Source organism: Curcuma longa, chromosome 3 (assembly GCF_044706935.1).
Source record: "Curcuma longa cultivar G26 ecotype Majalengka, Jawa Barat chromosome 3, ITB_CL_G26_1.1, whole genome shotgun sequence".
NCBI lineage: Eukaryota > Viridiplantae > Streptophyta > Magnoliopsida > Zingiberales > Zingiberaceae > Curcuma > Curcuma longa.
This window is the reverse complement of record NC_133863.1, coordinates 14888369-14904297: the sequence shown is the minus strand read 5'-3', so window position 1 is coordinate 14904297 and position 15929 is coordinate 14888369. Positions and strand designations below refer to the sequence as shown.

Below are 15929 nucleotides of genomic sequence, written 5' to 3'. Positions count from 1 at the left end.
TCTTCTTGCAACATATTACACATTCCCTCAGCGTTTTCATCCCCAGAAGGATCACCTTCAGCCCCATCGTCCTCTTCTTGGTCTTCGCCATCTTGTTCATCATCATCCTCTTCGTCCTCATCTGAATCACCATCATCCTTGTTCTTTGGCACCAAGTAGTGAGATAGCTAAACCTGTGGAACCATGTCCTTTAAGCTGGGGGACAAAGAGAAGCGATCAGATTTAAAATGCTCAAATTTTTTAGACTATTGACAGGAGAAATAGAACTTGAAAAGAGAAGCGATTAGAAACATAATTAATTGAATAGGATATGAGCTTGGAAGTATGTACTCTGTAGATGCACTGCTAGCAGATGAAGAAGATTTTATCCATCAAATGCAACGAGAAGATGACTAGCGAATAAGAAACACCATATAATGGCAGTTCATACCAGGTTTCCCTCCTGAAAGAATGTTGCTTTCAGCAGGCTCAATGCCAATGACCTGAAGAAGTGAGGGAAGAATAGCAAGATTGAAATTCAGGAAATAAAAAAAAGGAAAAAAGGGCAATGATAAGGAGAAGAATCATAAGGAAGAACCTTAATGTTAGGATTCTTGTCCTTTAAATAATGGCCAACTCCAGAAATAGTTCCGCCTATGCCAATTCTAGCAATAAAAATGTCAACCTTCCCTCTAGTATCTTCCCAGATTTCAGGACCAGTAGTCTCATAGTGTATCTGTAAGAGTATATCGGAATGAAATAACATAGCGCTGGTAATAGAACAAGAAAACTTGGAAGAATTATGCTGGTAGAATGATCGCCTATACAATTTTATGATATATTGATATGGAAAAATGGAAGGAAACAATAACAGTGAAAAAAACCATTTGATTACCTTTCCAGGTGAAATGAGCCCTTTTTGTTCAGCATCAGCTATCATACTGTGCCTATCCTGAAAAAACGGAGCAAATATATTATATAACCTTGTATAGTTTCTTGTAAAAAGTACATTAACTGTTCTAAAGATACATTAACAGTTAAAACAACTTACCTATCTTTAACACTGCAGCATGGCTCCATTATCTCATGTTTGACAGCAATGTTTGCAACACACCCTTTTATGATATTGTTCAGATACACCATTGGTGTCTTACAAATAGAACTGATAGGACTATAAGGAAGCTTCAGTAAACATCTAACACCAAAAGTTCACCATAATAGTACCTGAGCATCTCCTTGGACTGTATAGGGGCATCATAAGACTCATGTTTCTTAATGCTGCAGAACAGAGAAGAACATAAGAAATGCCTTTCAAGCTTTAGCCCAGCTATATAATGCTGAACTTGTTAAATTGAGCTTAGCAAAACTGGTAGATCCAACTTTTAAGTCAATAAGCAGCTGTAATGGCATAATTAACAAATAAAACTCAATTTTCATATTACTCACAATTACACGAGGTGGACATGATGATCCAATTGAGGCTCTTTTCTCCTTCAGCAAAGCAACCTTTTTTGATCGCAGACCTGAAACAATCGAGCTCCATGAAGCCAGATTTCTGTCAGGCATTTTGTCAAAAAGCTGCAGTGCTTCCTTGGTATTCCCTTCCTTTGCATACCCTGCAACCATAGCATTCCACGAAATGAGAAAAGCGAAGGCTGGCGAAGCGGAGGAGGAAGAAGGAGGAGGGTGGTGGATTGACGAAAATTCGATCATGCTCAAAGAATAGTTTAACTAGGTCAAGATTATACCTCGGATTAACTGAGATGCCCTACAATTCTTCCCCTAACAACCGCTCCTTGATTTTGTCCACTGCCGGCCAAAAATCCAAATCCTACAAATCTCAGCTTCAAGGTTTAACATACAAATTCATGAAATCCGGACAAATCCGTAAGAACCGATCTAACCAGATTCAAGACTTACCCATGTAAGAAGCCATAAAATCCTAAATTCAGCTTTGATTAGCAGCTTGGGGAAGGAGGGAGGTGGCTTGAACCGAAGCCTTGGACGACTGAGCTCGTAAGGCTTCCTTTGCCCGATCTAGATTAAGAGAGAAATCGTCTGATCGGAGAAGAAGGGAAGAAAGGGGGTTGGCTTCGGGCGGTGACTCAGCTCCAGGGAGAACGGCGACGGCGGTGGCGAAGGGCGAGCAACCGGCGAAGGAAAGCGGCTAACGACGAATGGCGAAGGGCGAAGGGCAGAGGCGAATCGCGAGGGATTAGCGGCGGAGGCAGTAAGGAGGTTTTAGAGAATCGGCACGAATAGGTTGGGCGACGGGATAGGGTATAAGGAAATAATGAAAAATTTATCATTATTATAAATAGATTAATATAATATTTTAATTAAAAATTTAATCTTTTTTTAATAATATACCCGTTCTATATAAAACGATGAATAGATTTTGATATTAATAAATATCATTAAACATTATTTATAATTATATTTTAAATTAAATATCATTAAAAAATATGATAAATCATATTTCTAATATCAAAATAAATTGATAAAAGTAAAAGATACAAAAGGGATTTGATATAAATATCAAAATAAAATTTAAATATACCAATAATTAAAATAGATTGCACTTAATATTTTTATATTATGATTTAATTTTTCATTAATATAATTCATTATCATAAATAATTTAATATGCTATTTTAATATTTAAAAGGGCAAGCGCGCAGTGGTTAAGTCGGCCGGGTGTAGGGAATTGGAAGCGCGGGTCTAGGGGTTTTAGAAGCGCGTAGTGGAAGAAATATTTGGAGGGAGCTTCCAAAACCGTTGTTATAGCTTCCAAAACCGTTGTTGAAAGCGCAAATAGACAACGATTTTAAATTGTTGTTATAGCTTCCAAAATCGTTGTTGAAAGCGCACATAGACAACGGTTTTCAAACCGTTGTCGTAGTCTTCAAAAACCGTTGTTAAAAGCGCACATAGACAACGGTTTTAAAACCGTTGTTGTATCCTCCAAAAACTGTTGTCGTAGTCTCCAATCAACCTCTCAAAGACAACGAAAATATACAACGGTTTTAAATTGTTGTTATAGCTTCCAAAACCGTTGTTGAAAGCGCAAATAGACAACGATTTTAAATTGTTGTTATAGCTTCCAAAACCGTTGTTGAAAGCGCACATAGACAACGGTTTTCAAACCGTTGTCGTAGTCTTCAAAAACCGTTGTTAAAAGCGCACATAGACAACGGTTTTAAAACCGTTGTTGTATCCTCCAAAAACTGTTGTCGTAGTCTCCAATCAACCTCTCAAAGACATCGGTTTTTGTTAAAACCGTTGTAAAAAAGTAAAAGACATCGGTTTTGCCATAAAACCGATGTCTTTTGAGTGTTGTTAAAGACCGATTTTCTTGTAGTGATCCACGAAATTAATATTTTATTAATTCTCATAGATCATGCATCTCATGCATGATAATCTTTCTCTTCTTTTAAGGAAGATCATGCAGCTTTTTAATGATAATGCATCTCATGCATGATAATCTTTGATGAATTCAAATTTGGCTTGTGTGACTTGAGTCCAACTCGAGTCTCACATAATCTGAGTTGACTTGAGTCCAACTCGAGTCCAACTCAATCCGAATTGACACTAAGGGCTAATTCTAACACTAACTTCTCTGAAAAGATCACCAAGGTCTTTCAATCCTTGAAATGCTTTGTTAGAACGCATATCACATATATAAGTTTCAAGTTGATCATCAAGTATAAGGAGATCAAATCTTAAAAAATCTTGTGGATAAAACTCAGCCAGTTTCAACAATTTTTGTTTGTCAAAGCCAAAAAAGAATTTTGTGGACACAAACAAACTATACAAAGAAGTAACTCTGTACTTGCCACTGAGAAACGATCATTTAACTCTTGAAGTTGCATATCAATAACACCATAGAATAAATTAACTCGATAATGATGTAAATTTATCACTTCTGGTGGATTACGATGGGGACGACCATGTGGTACCCAACGTGTGAACATATCATCCATTTTGAGACAATCAATGTAATTATTTTGACAAAATTGGTGAACTTTCTCTAAAAATGAATCTTAACCATTATCTCTCATATTTTAAAGTCGTTGTTTGCATACTTGAACCAAATCCATTGCATTTACAATATCCTGATCTTTCTTTTGTAATGATGTTGATAATTCATTCGAAATCCCAAGACCTGTTTCATCAAGTGTAAATTGAATACAAAATCGAATGAAAGTATTGACTCCAATAAATTATATGCCTCGGTTTTTTGATCAGGGGAACTGGAATCATCATCTAAAATCATTTCAAGCACATCACTAATAACAGAGAACATAGAAATCAAACTGATCAAAGAATTGTAATGTGATCCCCAACGTGTATCCCCAGCACGTTGAAGGGTAATTTCTTGATTAAGTCCTCGACCACTTGAAATTTCACCCCTATCCAATGCCTCAACAATAAAATCTGAATGTTTCTCCTTAAGAAGAACAGAACGTTTGCAGGGTGATCTAACAATATTGACCACATCACCAACAATACGAAAAAAATTAGAAATGGGAAGATTTTTCTTGGCCACAGCAATAAGAGCTAGTTGAAGTTGATGAGCAAAGCAATGTATATAAAATGCACACGGGTTCTCATTTAAAATGAGTGCTTTTAGACCATTGAATTTACCTTGCATATTATTTGCTCCATCATAATCCTGTCCTCTCAACTTAGATATGCTCAAATTATATCTAGGTAGCTTTAAGTGAAAGTGTTGTAGTACTAGTAACATGTTCAATTCCGATTTACATGCCCACTACTATCCACATAACGCAAAACAACTGACATTTGCTTCTTTGTTGACACATCACGCACCAAGATCTCTAATAATAACATTAATTATTTCAGTTGCACAAGCGCTTACTATATCTTTCTGAATATCAGGTGATGTTAACTTGTAATTTTTAGGAGTATTTTTCAATTTCACATCATTAATTTCTTTGTTATGAGCACCTAAAAACTTCAGTTGAATAAGGTTACCCGGATTAAGAGAACCTTCAGTCTCATCATAACCCTGAAATGAATTCCCTTGTTGCAATAAAACTCTAATACAATCAATTGAAGCATTAAGATGAATACGATAATTATTCCGCATTTGCTTTGATTGTTTGTGCAAAATTGATTGAATATGTGCATCTTGATTCATCAAATCTTCACAATCCATTCGAGCTTTATGATGTTCACTATCATGTTGGCAAACATGAATGTTTAATCTATCTTTACTCTTCCAATTTGTGAATCCTTCAAGTTGTTTTTGAAGAGATAGCAATATAAACAATATGCGACATTTTTTTCTATACTATATTCCAACCAATCACCAAATTCCTTAAACCAAGAAGGATTGAACCGTCTAAATTGACTTACTCCAAATTTTCATTTTGGGAATTCATAACATGAAGGTTGGCATGGACCTTTTTGCAGATATATCTTTCAAACTTGATCCCTAATGTTAGCATTATAAGAACAAATTAGAATCTTTAATCCAGGATCTGTCGAGAAAAATCAAATTCAACTGTGACATCTCCAATATTTTGTTCTTCTAATTCTAGAGCTTTTCTTTTGAAAAATCTATGTATTGTTGACATAATATTTTCCTAAGATCAATAAATAAATAAATAAACAACGATTCACACTTAAATAAATAATAAATTAACAATTAGGAAAATCTGGTAACATTGAAGTCTTGAAGAATAGGAAAAGATGAAGAAGTAGTGGGTTACCTACTTACCTTGGCTTGTTGAGTTTTGTGGTCTTGTGGAGTGAGGCAGCAGACGCAGTCGGGAGTGGGACAACCCATAAGCGGCAGCAGTGGAGGAAGAAGAAGTCGAAGAGGAAGCGGAAGAGTAGCCAGAATGTTTCGGGTCGGACGAGGTCGCCGCCACGTTCGTCGTCTCGGAGCTCGGACAGCAGGGACCACAGGATAGGGAACTATCGGCCAGCGCCGAGGGCGCAGACTAGAGCAATGTGGGCGGAAGGAGAGTCGCGAAAGCCAGGGAGCGTGGAGGACCAGAGGAAGAAGCGGTGGACAGAGGAGGGGAGGTGGCGGCAACGCCTGAGGACCTCTTCTGTGTAGGGTCCCCAAGGATGTCTGTATCTCCACAATAGCATGATATTGTTCTCCACTTTGGGCCTAAACTCTCATGGTTTTGTTCTTGGGCTCTCCCCAAAAGGCCTCATGCCAATGGAGATACTTTCCATCCTTTTAAATTCATGATCTTTCCCATGTGTTTTAGATGTGGGACTATGTTTGCACCTTTGCAACCCAACAATCCCCCCTCAAATAAAGGACCACAGACCCCCCTCAAACGGAAAGCCTCCGTTTGATGTCTGAATCTTCGACCCACCAGGACTTCCTGTCCCTCGGTCCACCCTGACCTACTAGGACTTCCTGCCCAGCCGCAACCAGGACTTCATGCCCCTCGGTCTACCCGACCTACTAGGACTTCCTGCCCAGCCGCAACCAGGACTTCATGCCCCTCGGTCTACCCGACCTACTAGGACTTCCTGCCCAGTCGCAACCAGGACTTCATGCCCCTCGATCTACCCGACCTACTAGGACTTCCTGTCCGGTGTCTGGTCCTCTTGATTCAAACACGGGAGCCCCCTACTTCCTTTGTTTTTAAGGTTCAACCCACATGGTTAGATCCGGATCATGGCTCATCCGGCGGTTAGTCCGGTGAAGAGCGACCTCGCTCTGATACCAATTGTAGGGTCCCCAAGGATGTCTGTATCTCCACAATAGCATGATATTGTCCACTTTGGGCCTAAGCTCTCATGGTTTTATTCTTGGGCTCTCCCCAAAAGGCCTCAGGCCAATGGAGATACTTTCCATCCTTTTAAACTCATGATCTTTCCCATGTGTTTTAGATGTGGGACTATGTTTGCACCTTTGCAACCCAACATTCTGCGGCTTTGGGAGTGAGGGAGGACGCAAAAGGACGGAGCGTTGCATGGAGAATCTTGTCGTTCGATGAGAAGGGGCGAAAAAGAAAAAAAAGAACGAAGCAATTAAGGCAAAAAAATATAATATTAATATTAATATTTTTTTTGGTTCGGGCCCACTAGGCCCATGTAAGCTCCGCCCCTGCTTACCACTTGAGATAAGACACTTCAATATACCATATAACTCTACATGGCAGATTCCGACCTACATGGCAGTATAGCATAGAGCTTAAGTACACAGAAAAATACCACTGCATCTTTCATTCTTTAGTGGAAACAACAATTAAACTCACCTTTCTCCTTTGATATAGAGCTTGAACCTTGCCACAAAGAGTGACCCTCCGCATCAGTGCTTGACTTATAAGGTATCCACGACTAAAACGTACGGATGCGCAGTTGAAAATAAATCAGATTATTGGTTGCATGCATGCATATTAAGTTGTATGCATATTCATTCACGTAACTTGATTTATTATGGGAGCAATATGCATGAATATTAGAGGAGAATTCATGAATGACTTTTCAATGATGCATGTATGTTATTTATTATTGATTCATGTATACTTCTTGGATATTTCTTATAAATACCCTATGTATTCACTCAATTTGTAATGCAAGAAACAGTTTTCCTCCATTCTTTAGTGTTCTAGTTTTTCCTCCATTTGTGAGTGTTCTAGTTTTATGGTCTCCATTTTCTAACAAATTGGTATCAGAGCTTACCATGTTGTGTTTGGAGACAAAGCTTGAAGGAAAGATGTCGCTTGGAGCCCCATTTGTTGTTCCATCTCTCACCAAAGAAAATTATGATAATTGGTGCATAAGGATGAAGGCTTTGCTTGGAGCATATGAAGCTTGGGATCATGTGGAGAATGACATTGATGTAAATGAGGCATCCGTCAAGAAGAAGGATCAAAAGGCGCTCACCCTCATCCATCAAAGTTTGGATGAAAAGATGTTCGAGAAAGTTGCTGCGACAACTACATCCAAGCAAGCATGGGAAACTCTTCAAGCTTCATTTAAAGGTGTTGATAAAGTAAAGAAGGTATGTCTTCAAACATTGAGAGGAGAGTTTGAATCTCTACGCATGAAGGATTCCGAATCTATTTCTGATTATTTCTCAAGAGTATTGGCTGTTACAAATCAATTGAAAAGATATGGAGATGATATGAAGGATGATCGAATTGTTGGAAAAATTTTGAGATCTTTGGATCCAAAATTTAATTATATCGTGGTTGCCATCGAAGAGTCTAAAGATCTAGACACCATGACCGTTGATGAACTTGCTGGATCTTTATAAGCACATGAAGAAAGGTTGATAAAATCGATTCAAGAATCGGTTGAACAAGCCTTGAAAGCAAAGCTATCATTGAAGGACACAAACCAAGGTGTATTCCAAAGAGGTCGCGGACCTGGAGGATCTCGAGGACAAGGCCAAGGTCGAGGTCATGGTCATGGAAGAGGTAGACGAGGTGACAAAAACTTCTCATATAATACTGAGACAAGTCAGATCTTCAATCAAAGAAAAAATCATGGAAGGGGTAGAAGTCGTGGAGGTCATCAAATGAGGTCTGAAATTGAGTGCTTTACTTGTCATCGTCTTGGCCACTATTCTTGGGAATGTAGAAATAACAAGGACGAGACAACTAATTTTGTGGAAAGCAATGATACAAAAGAAGATTCGGGCCCTACTCTGCTGCTAGCTTGCAAAACTGATCAAGATGAGAATGAGTGTACATGGTATCTTGATTCCGGCGCAAGTAGCCACATTTGTGGTAGGAGAGATTTGTTTGTGGAACTTGATGAATCAACCGATGGTGATATAACTTTTGGCGACTCTTCAAAAGTTCAAGTGAAAGGAAAAGGTACGATTTTGATTCTTGCAAAAGATGGAAGTCATCAATTAATTTCCAATGTGTTTTATGTGCCGGCCATGAAAAATAACATTTTGAGTTTGGGCCAATTATTGAAAAAGAATTATGATATTCATTTGAAAGATAAATCATTGACCTTGAAAGATGAAAGTGGCAGATTGCTTGCTAAGGTGCCCATGACAAAGAATTGAATGTTTTTGCTAAACATTCAAAGTGGTATTCCTATGTGTTTGAAATCTTGTTTCAAAGATTTATCTTGGCTATAACACATGAGATTTGGCATTTGAACTTCGATGGGCTGAAGATAATGAGCAATGGAAGAATGGTGAAAGGATTGCCCTCCATAAACCATCCTAATCAACTTTGTGAAGGATGTCTTCTTGGAAAGCAAGCAAGAAAGAGTTTTCCAAAGGAGTCTTTAACGAGGGCTCAACATCCATTGGAGCTGATACACTCGGATGTGTGCGGACCAATCAAGCCATTATCACTTGGTGAGAATAATTACTTTGTGCTTTTCATTGATGATTATTCTCGGAAAACTTGGATGTATTTTTTTGAAGGCAAAATCGGAGGTGTTCAAAATCTTCAAAAGGTTCAAATTAATGGTGGAGAAACAAAGTGGCTATCAAATCAAAGCTCTTCGGTCCGATAGAGGTGGAGAATTCACCTCTGAATTTACCTTGATAGGCAATAGAAAACTTCCATGAAATCAAATCAATCATCTTTAAAATTAATTAAATCATAAAAATTAAATAGTTAGATTATCCAAAAAAAAAAATTTATTCCTCCTTGGAACCTTAATTAGGCAGCCCCCTTTTCCTTTTTTTTTTATATAATAAATGTTACAGATTTACGCACAAATCATGTATTTAGCCGTAACATAAACTATCCTGTAGAGTTTACAATGCATCTAAAGGAGAGTCAGGCTTGTGATAGGAGAGGAATCAACTAGCTAGCGGAGCTCCCAAGGCATTTAGAGGATATATATAGTTATGCACACAATTAGAGAAGAGCGAGCTGGGATGAGCAAAACTTTAATTAAATAAAAATTATCTATCGAACTGATATCCAAATTCAGTTCGATTTATTTAGAAATACATTTATTTTTTTAATAAAAATATGGATTATTTTGATTAAATCAGTTCTATTTTAAATTTTGAAAATCAATTAAATTGATATTTTAATAATAATAGCTTTTGTATTTTTTATATTAAATCAATTTGGATTTGTTCAATTTTAATCGTAGAATTTGATTTAAAAAATCTACTTAATTTAATTTTCAATAGTTTGATTTAGTCAATTTAATTTTAATCGAATGCCCAACCATAAATACGACCATAAATAGGACTCCGTTCAATGCTCTTTTTCTGCATAAGAAAAGAAAAAGAGCATTGAACGAGGGAGATCCTAGAAATGATTATTGGATGATGACGAAGTGCGTGGACATAATGATTCATCAACAAAATGTTAGAAACTCATAGCTTTTCCTACAAAGTCTTCCTCTCCATTTATTGCAAATTAATTTCGTCAACAGAATTACACATTCTCTACCAAACGAGAACAACACCATTTTGCTATATGTCAGATCAATGAGAATTATACTTCCAAATTTCTCCAAAAGAAAGCCAATGCCAAACAAAGGTTCGATCACATTAAAGCACCATGCATGCAGAACAAGAGCTCATTCTTTAATTTCCAATAAAAATCGAACAAACCGAACCGATATTTTATCAGTTAATTCGGTCAAAAACCGAATTAACCGATTTTTTTTTAATATTATAAAAATTTTATTAATAAATTAGAGATTTATATATTTATTTACTTAAAATTTATAAATTATTTTTTTAATTTAATTAATTCGGTTAATTCGGTTTAACCGAATAAGAAAATTTAAAATCGAAATCGAACCGAATTAACCGATTTTTTAAAAAAAATAACCGAATTTCCGAAATAACCGAACCGAATTAAAAATTTGGTTCGGTTTGATCGGTTTATTCGGTTTAATCGAATTTTTGCTCACCCTACGCACAAATCATGTATTTAGCCATAACATAAACTATCCTGTAGAGTTTACAATGCATCTAAAGGAGAGTCAGGCTTGTGATAGGAGAGGAATCAACTAGCTAGCGGAGCTCCCAAGGCATTTAGAGGATACAGTTATGCACACAATTAGAGAAGAGCGAGTTGGGATGAGCAAAACTTTAATTAAATAAAAATTATCTATCGAACTGAACTGATATCCAAATTCAGTTCGATTTATTTAGAAATACATTTATTTTTTAAATAAAAATATGGATTATTTTGATTAAATCAGTTCTATTTTGAATTTTGAAAATCAATTAAATTGATATTTTAATAATAATAATTTTTGTATTTTTTATATTAAATCGATTTGGATTTGTTCAATTTTAACCATAGAATTTGATTAAAAAATTAATTTAATTTAATTTTTAATAGTTTGATTTAGTCAATTTAATTTTAATCGAATGTTCAGCCTTAAATACAAAGCTGACAACGCGACCAAAAGAGCATTGAACACCTGGAGGGAGATGGATGCTTAATGGCGAGCTAGAAATGATTATTGGATGATGAGGAAGTTCGTGGACATAATGATTCATCAACAAAATGTTAGAAACTCATGGCTTTTCCTACAAAGTCTTCCTCTTCATTTATTGCAAATTAATTTCGTCAACAGAATTACACATTCTCTACCAAACGAGAACAACACCATTTTGCTATATGTCAGATCAATAAGAATTATACTTCCAAATTTCTCCAAAAGAAAGCCAATGCCAAACAAAGGTTCGATCACATTAAAGCACCATGCATGCAGAACAAGAGCTCATTCTTTAATTCCTACTTTAGAATGCACAAGAACATTATTATCAATCCAAAACAAGAACATTGATCATCCTATTGGAACATCGAAGGTAAAATGAGGGAAATCTTTTCCTTTTACTTTCTCTGAATTCCTTTTTAACTTTTTCCATGAGATGGCCTAAATCCCTTTACTTTTCTTTCTCCTTTCCCCTTATCTTCTACAAACTAAATAAGCAGTAAAAGTGCAATAGGTTGTGAAAAAGATCCATAAATTTTCTCCTGCAGCTAGCGACTAAGAAACTTTCCCAATAGATTCTCGAACAAGCTTTATTTTTTTTGTAAGAACTTGAGTATTCCTGTGCATTTATTGCGATGTTTTTAGTCACAAATATTGAGTATCAAGTTTGGCATGTGGCAAATGAGTTATGCTAGCTACCAAATTTCTCAAACTGTTCAATAGTACAGTGCAGAACAAGAGCTCACATTAAAGCAACTCTTCAAAGTAAAAGTTTTTCTTTCTCTGTTTAGCATGCCAACCATAGAACGATGGCATTATCAGTGCAAAATAAAGGCGTTTTCTTTCCTTTGTTTTCAATGTTCCAAATCATTGTCACATCTCATCATATCTTCTTGATGACTCAAGGAAAAAGAATATCAAGAATTCGTCAAGATGTCCATTAATTCAAGAAAGCTAAATTTGAACTAAACTACTTTCATCTCCATTACTTTAATCTCCCTAACCTTCCCTCTCCTATATAAATTGGGTTCCTTCTTCCCTTTCTTCTCCATTCTCTTCTGCTATCCTAAGGTCATTCATTCAGGGGAAGAGAAGAACATCCCTTATCCAGCCATGGCTCTGCTCACAGATCTCATCAACCTCAACCTCTCCGACTACACTGAAAAGATCATCGCCGAGTACATATGGTTTGTTCCTTCCTTCTTTCTAAAGTTTCTCGTTATACATATTTATGCATACATATAGGCTTTGATTTTCATTGTAAGCTTCTGATCTTGATATCGAAGCTTTTTCTTTAGTCCCTGTGTTTCTCTTTCACATTAAATGGTTTTACTAGCTATTTCTGTATGTTTATTCTTCTGGTGAGCAATTAAGTTTCATCATGTTTCATGAGTAGTGTCTATTGATCAAACAGGGTAGGTGGTTCTGGCACTGACCTGAGGAGCAAAGCAAGGGTAAGACTGTCAGTTCAAAGAACACACCTTCGTTTTCCTTCAGCAATACAAATTTTCTCGGAATGTTTAATTTGTTTGATATGCAAGTTTTGATCCAAATTGGCAGACACTGCCAGGCCCTGTGACTGATCCCAGCCAACTTCCCAAGTGGAACTACGATGGCTCAAGCACAGGCCAAGCTCCTGGAAAGGACAGTGAAGTGATTCTCTGGTATGATCAAATCCCTCCACTATCAAGGTCTTTAAACCTTTTTTTGCAACAACACATGCATCTTTAATTTGCGCTTGCAGTCCCCAGGCGATCTTCAAGGATCCTTTCAGGAAGGGCAACAACATCCTAGTAAGCCGAGTCTTTCAGTGACTATAGCTTCGACAATTGCATTTATATATTCATTTTCTGAAATATAGGTAATGTGTGATTGCTATACGCCACAAGGTGAGCCGATCCCAACAAACAAAAGATACAACGCTGCCAAGATATTCAGCAACGCCATTGTTGAAGCAGAAGAAACTTGGTACTGATGATTCAAACATGCACTGAGCAGCTTTGTTTCCTTGTTTCTTTTCCTAAACGTACTGTCCCCGATAGGTTCGGGATAGAGCAAGAGTACACTCTCCTTCAGAAGGATGTGAACTGGCCTCTTGGATGGCCAATTGGTGGATTTCCTGGCCCCCAGGTATTCATTTATTTCGTCTGAAGAAGCATCGCCAAAGAATGAGTAGTTCTTCTGTCACAGGGTCCTTATTACTGCGCCGCTGGAGCTGATAAGGCTTTCGGGAGGGACGTAGTTGATGCTCACTACAAGGCATGCCTTTATGCAGGCGTCAAGATCAGTGGCATCAACGGGGAGGTCATGCCTGGTCAGGTAAAGCTCAGTTATCTCGTGAAGAACTTCTCGACTTTCAAGTGTTTAGGATTTCTGACGACGCATTTGAGGAATGTTGATCTGCAGTGGGAGTTTCAGGTAGGCCCTTGCGCTGCCATCTCTGCCGGTGATCATCTGTGGATTGCTCGGTACATACTCGAGGTAAATCCAGCTCTCTCTCTATCTTCCATTAGCAGAGCAGATCATAGATTCATGGTTTCGTTTGTTTTTCCAAACACCAACGAATCGAATTGTGCGTCGGCAGCGAATTACAGAAATAGCTGGAGTGGTGCTTTCTCTCGATCCAAAGCCAATTCCGGTAAAAATTGCATCAACTCGACCAAATCTGCAGTTCATTCTCATCTCTGATATTGACTTGTGACTTTTGATGGTTTGGTGCTCGAAGGGCGATTGGAATGGTGCTGGTGCTCACACAAACTACAGGTAGTTCTCATTTTAGCCGCTAAAACTTCATTCATTCCTTTAATTATACATCAACAAGCCATGAGTCTAATGCCTTTCTGCACTTGTAATTCTCAGCACCAAGTCCATGAGGTCTGATGGAGGGTACGAAGTCATCAAGGAAGCAATTCATAAACTTGGGCTGAGGCACAAAGACCACATATCTGCCTATGGACAAGGCAACGAGCGCCGCCTCACCGGCCGACACGAAACTGCTGATATCGACACCTTCGTTTGGGTAAAGTCTTACCGTTCTACACAATTCCAAGATTCATAGAAGATTACCAGTCTGAAACTATCTATCTTGGTTGGCAGGGAGTTGCTAACCGTGGAGCATCCATTCGCGTTGGCCGTGACACCGAAAAGTCCGGCAAAGGTTGATAGCATTTCTTGATATCAAGGCTTTACTTTGTTTAGCTTAGATTATCCATCCATTTCAGCTGATCAGTGGGATTTCCTTCATTCCTTTGTCAGGGTACTTTGAGGATCGAAGGCCAGCTTCCAACATGGATCCATATGTCGTCACTTCCATGATCGCAGAGACCACCCTCCTTTGGCAACCAAATTAACCTGGATATGCATCATCTTTCCACTGGATCGAATTGCCTGTGTGTTTGCACAATGTGGTGTTTACTTCTGTCTCGTGTTCATTTTCCTTTCCTTCTCGTGTGTCTGCTCCCTGTATGCTACGGAAATGTTGCACTGTAATTTCTTGTTGAAAAACAAAAAATAATATTATGATCTTGCAACTCCTGTATCACAGAAAGCTTCCAGTTGTTTTGGCTCTGATGTATCTACCATTCTACTGTGGCCTGGCAAACATTGTTCCTTGCTAGAGAGCAATACGTCAAGTTATCTTTAGGATCACTGTAATATAGAAGAGATTAAGCCTAATCAGATGGCATTCCCCACAAAGAATTCATTAAATGATTGCCGTTGGTATTTTTTTTTCTCTGTTTGATGGCCTAACATGTTAATGCTATAACACGTGAATTTCTGACTGCTAAGTGTTTGATAAATCCTGATCCACTTATCTAATGTTAAATATTTGATCAATCATCCTAAGGGTAATAGTAATATGGTTAGATCCGTCAACAATAGATCAGGTATTTGGAGTTTGAAACTTAGCTTGCGGTGAATTTGCAAGAATTTTCTCTCAAATGGATAGTGAATTTGAGAACGTTGGCTTGCTAGGTTGGGCTGCCATTTTCACTTTACGATTTACCTTGGTGGTCGGTGAAAAATTTTCGTGAGATCAAATCAGTCACCTTAGAATTAATTGGTCTGAAAAGCTAGATAACTTGTGCCAATTTAAAAAAAAAAAAATCTATTCAATCTTGATATACTTGAAAGCACATCCATCTTAGTCAACCTAATTCAAGATCAATTCTACCGATAATCTCACTCTCTAATAAATTCTCGTTCTACTTGAACATCTCACTTAATTTCATTAACAAATATATTGATCAAATATCAAAATTCAACTCGAACTAACTTGAACTTAATTAGACAATTGAACTTGATCAACTGAGCTTGATCAATTAAGTCAACTTTAACCGAGATCAATTAGGTCAACAAAGGCAATAACCATACGACTCTGAATTCAGGTAAGAATTTATAGTATCTTTATTGTCCGCAATTATTTTGTTATTTTTACAAATTAAATTGCCATTATTTTGTTATTTTTATGATAAAATCCCATGTTAGAACTGTTTAATTCTTTTACATTCATATGCATATGCAGTAGCATAATTCATCCTTCAATTTCAAGTTGACTAAGC

The 15929-nt window shown here is 37.3% G+C and overlaps 2 protein-coding genes across 2 annotated transcripts; both read left to right on the top strand.

Annotated features, from left to right (window-relative positions):
- The first annotated feature begins 7693 nt into the window (after window positions 1-7693).
- On the top strand, window positions 7694-8236 carry LOC141823749 (uncharacterized). Its single transcript, XM_074710996.1, has one exon. The coding sequence runs from the start codon at window positions 7694-7696 to the stop codon at window positions 8234-8236; it is 543 nt and encodes a 180-aa protein (XP_074567097.1).
- A 4187-nt stretch (window positions 8237-12423) lies between these two features.
- On the top strand, window positions 12424-15009 carry LOC141825530 (glutamine synthetase nodule isozyme-like). The gene is made up of 13 exons (XM_074712908.1): window positions 12424-12554; window positions 12782-12821; window positions 12928-13031; window positions 13112-13160; window positions 13229-13335; window positions 13410-13497; window positions 13558-13686; window positions 13774-13848; window positions 13952-14005; window positions 14093-14130; window positions 14227-14386; window positions 14464-14524; window positions 14623-15009. Exons 1-13 carry the CDS (start codon window positions 12481-12483, stop codon window positions 14715-14717), a joined length of 1074 nt encoding a protein of 357 aa, XP_074569009.1. The 5' UTR covers window positions 12424-12480; the 3' UTR covers window positions 14718-15009.
- The last annotated feature ends 920 nt before the right edge of the window (window positions 15010-15929 follow it).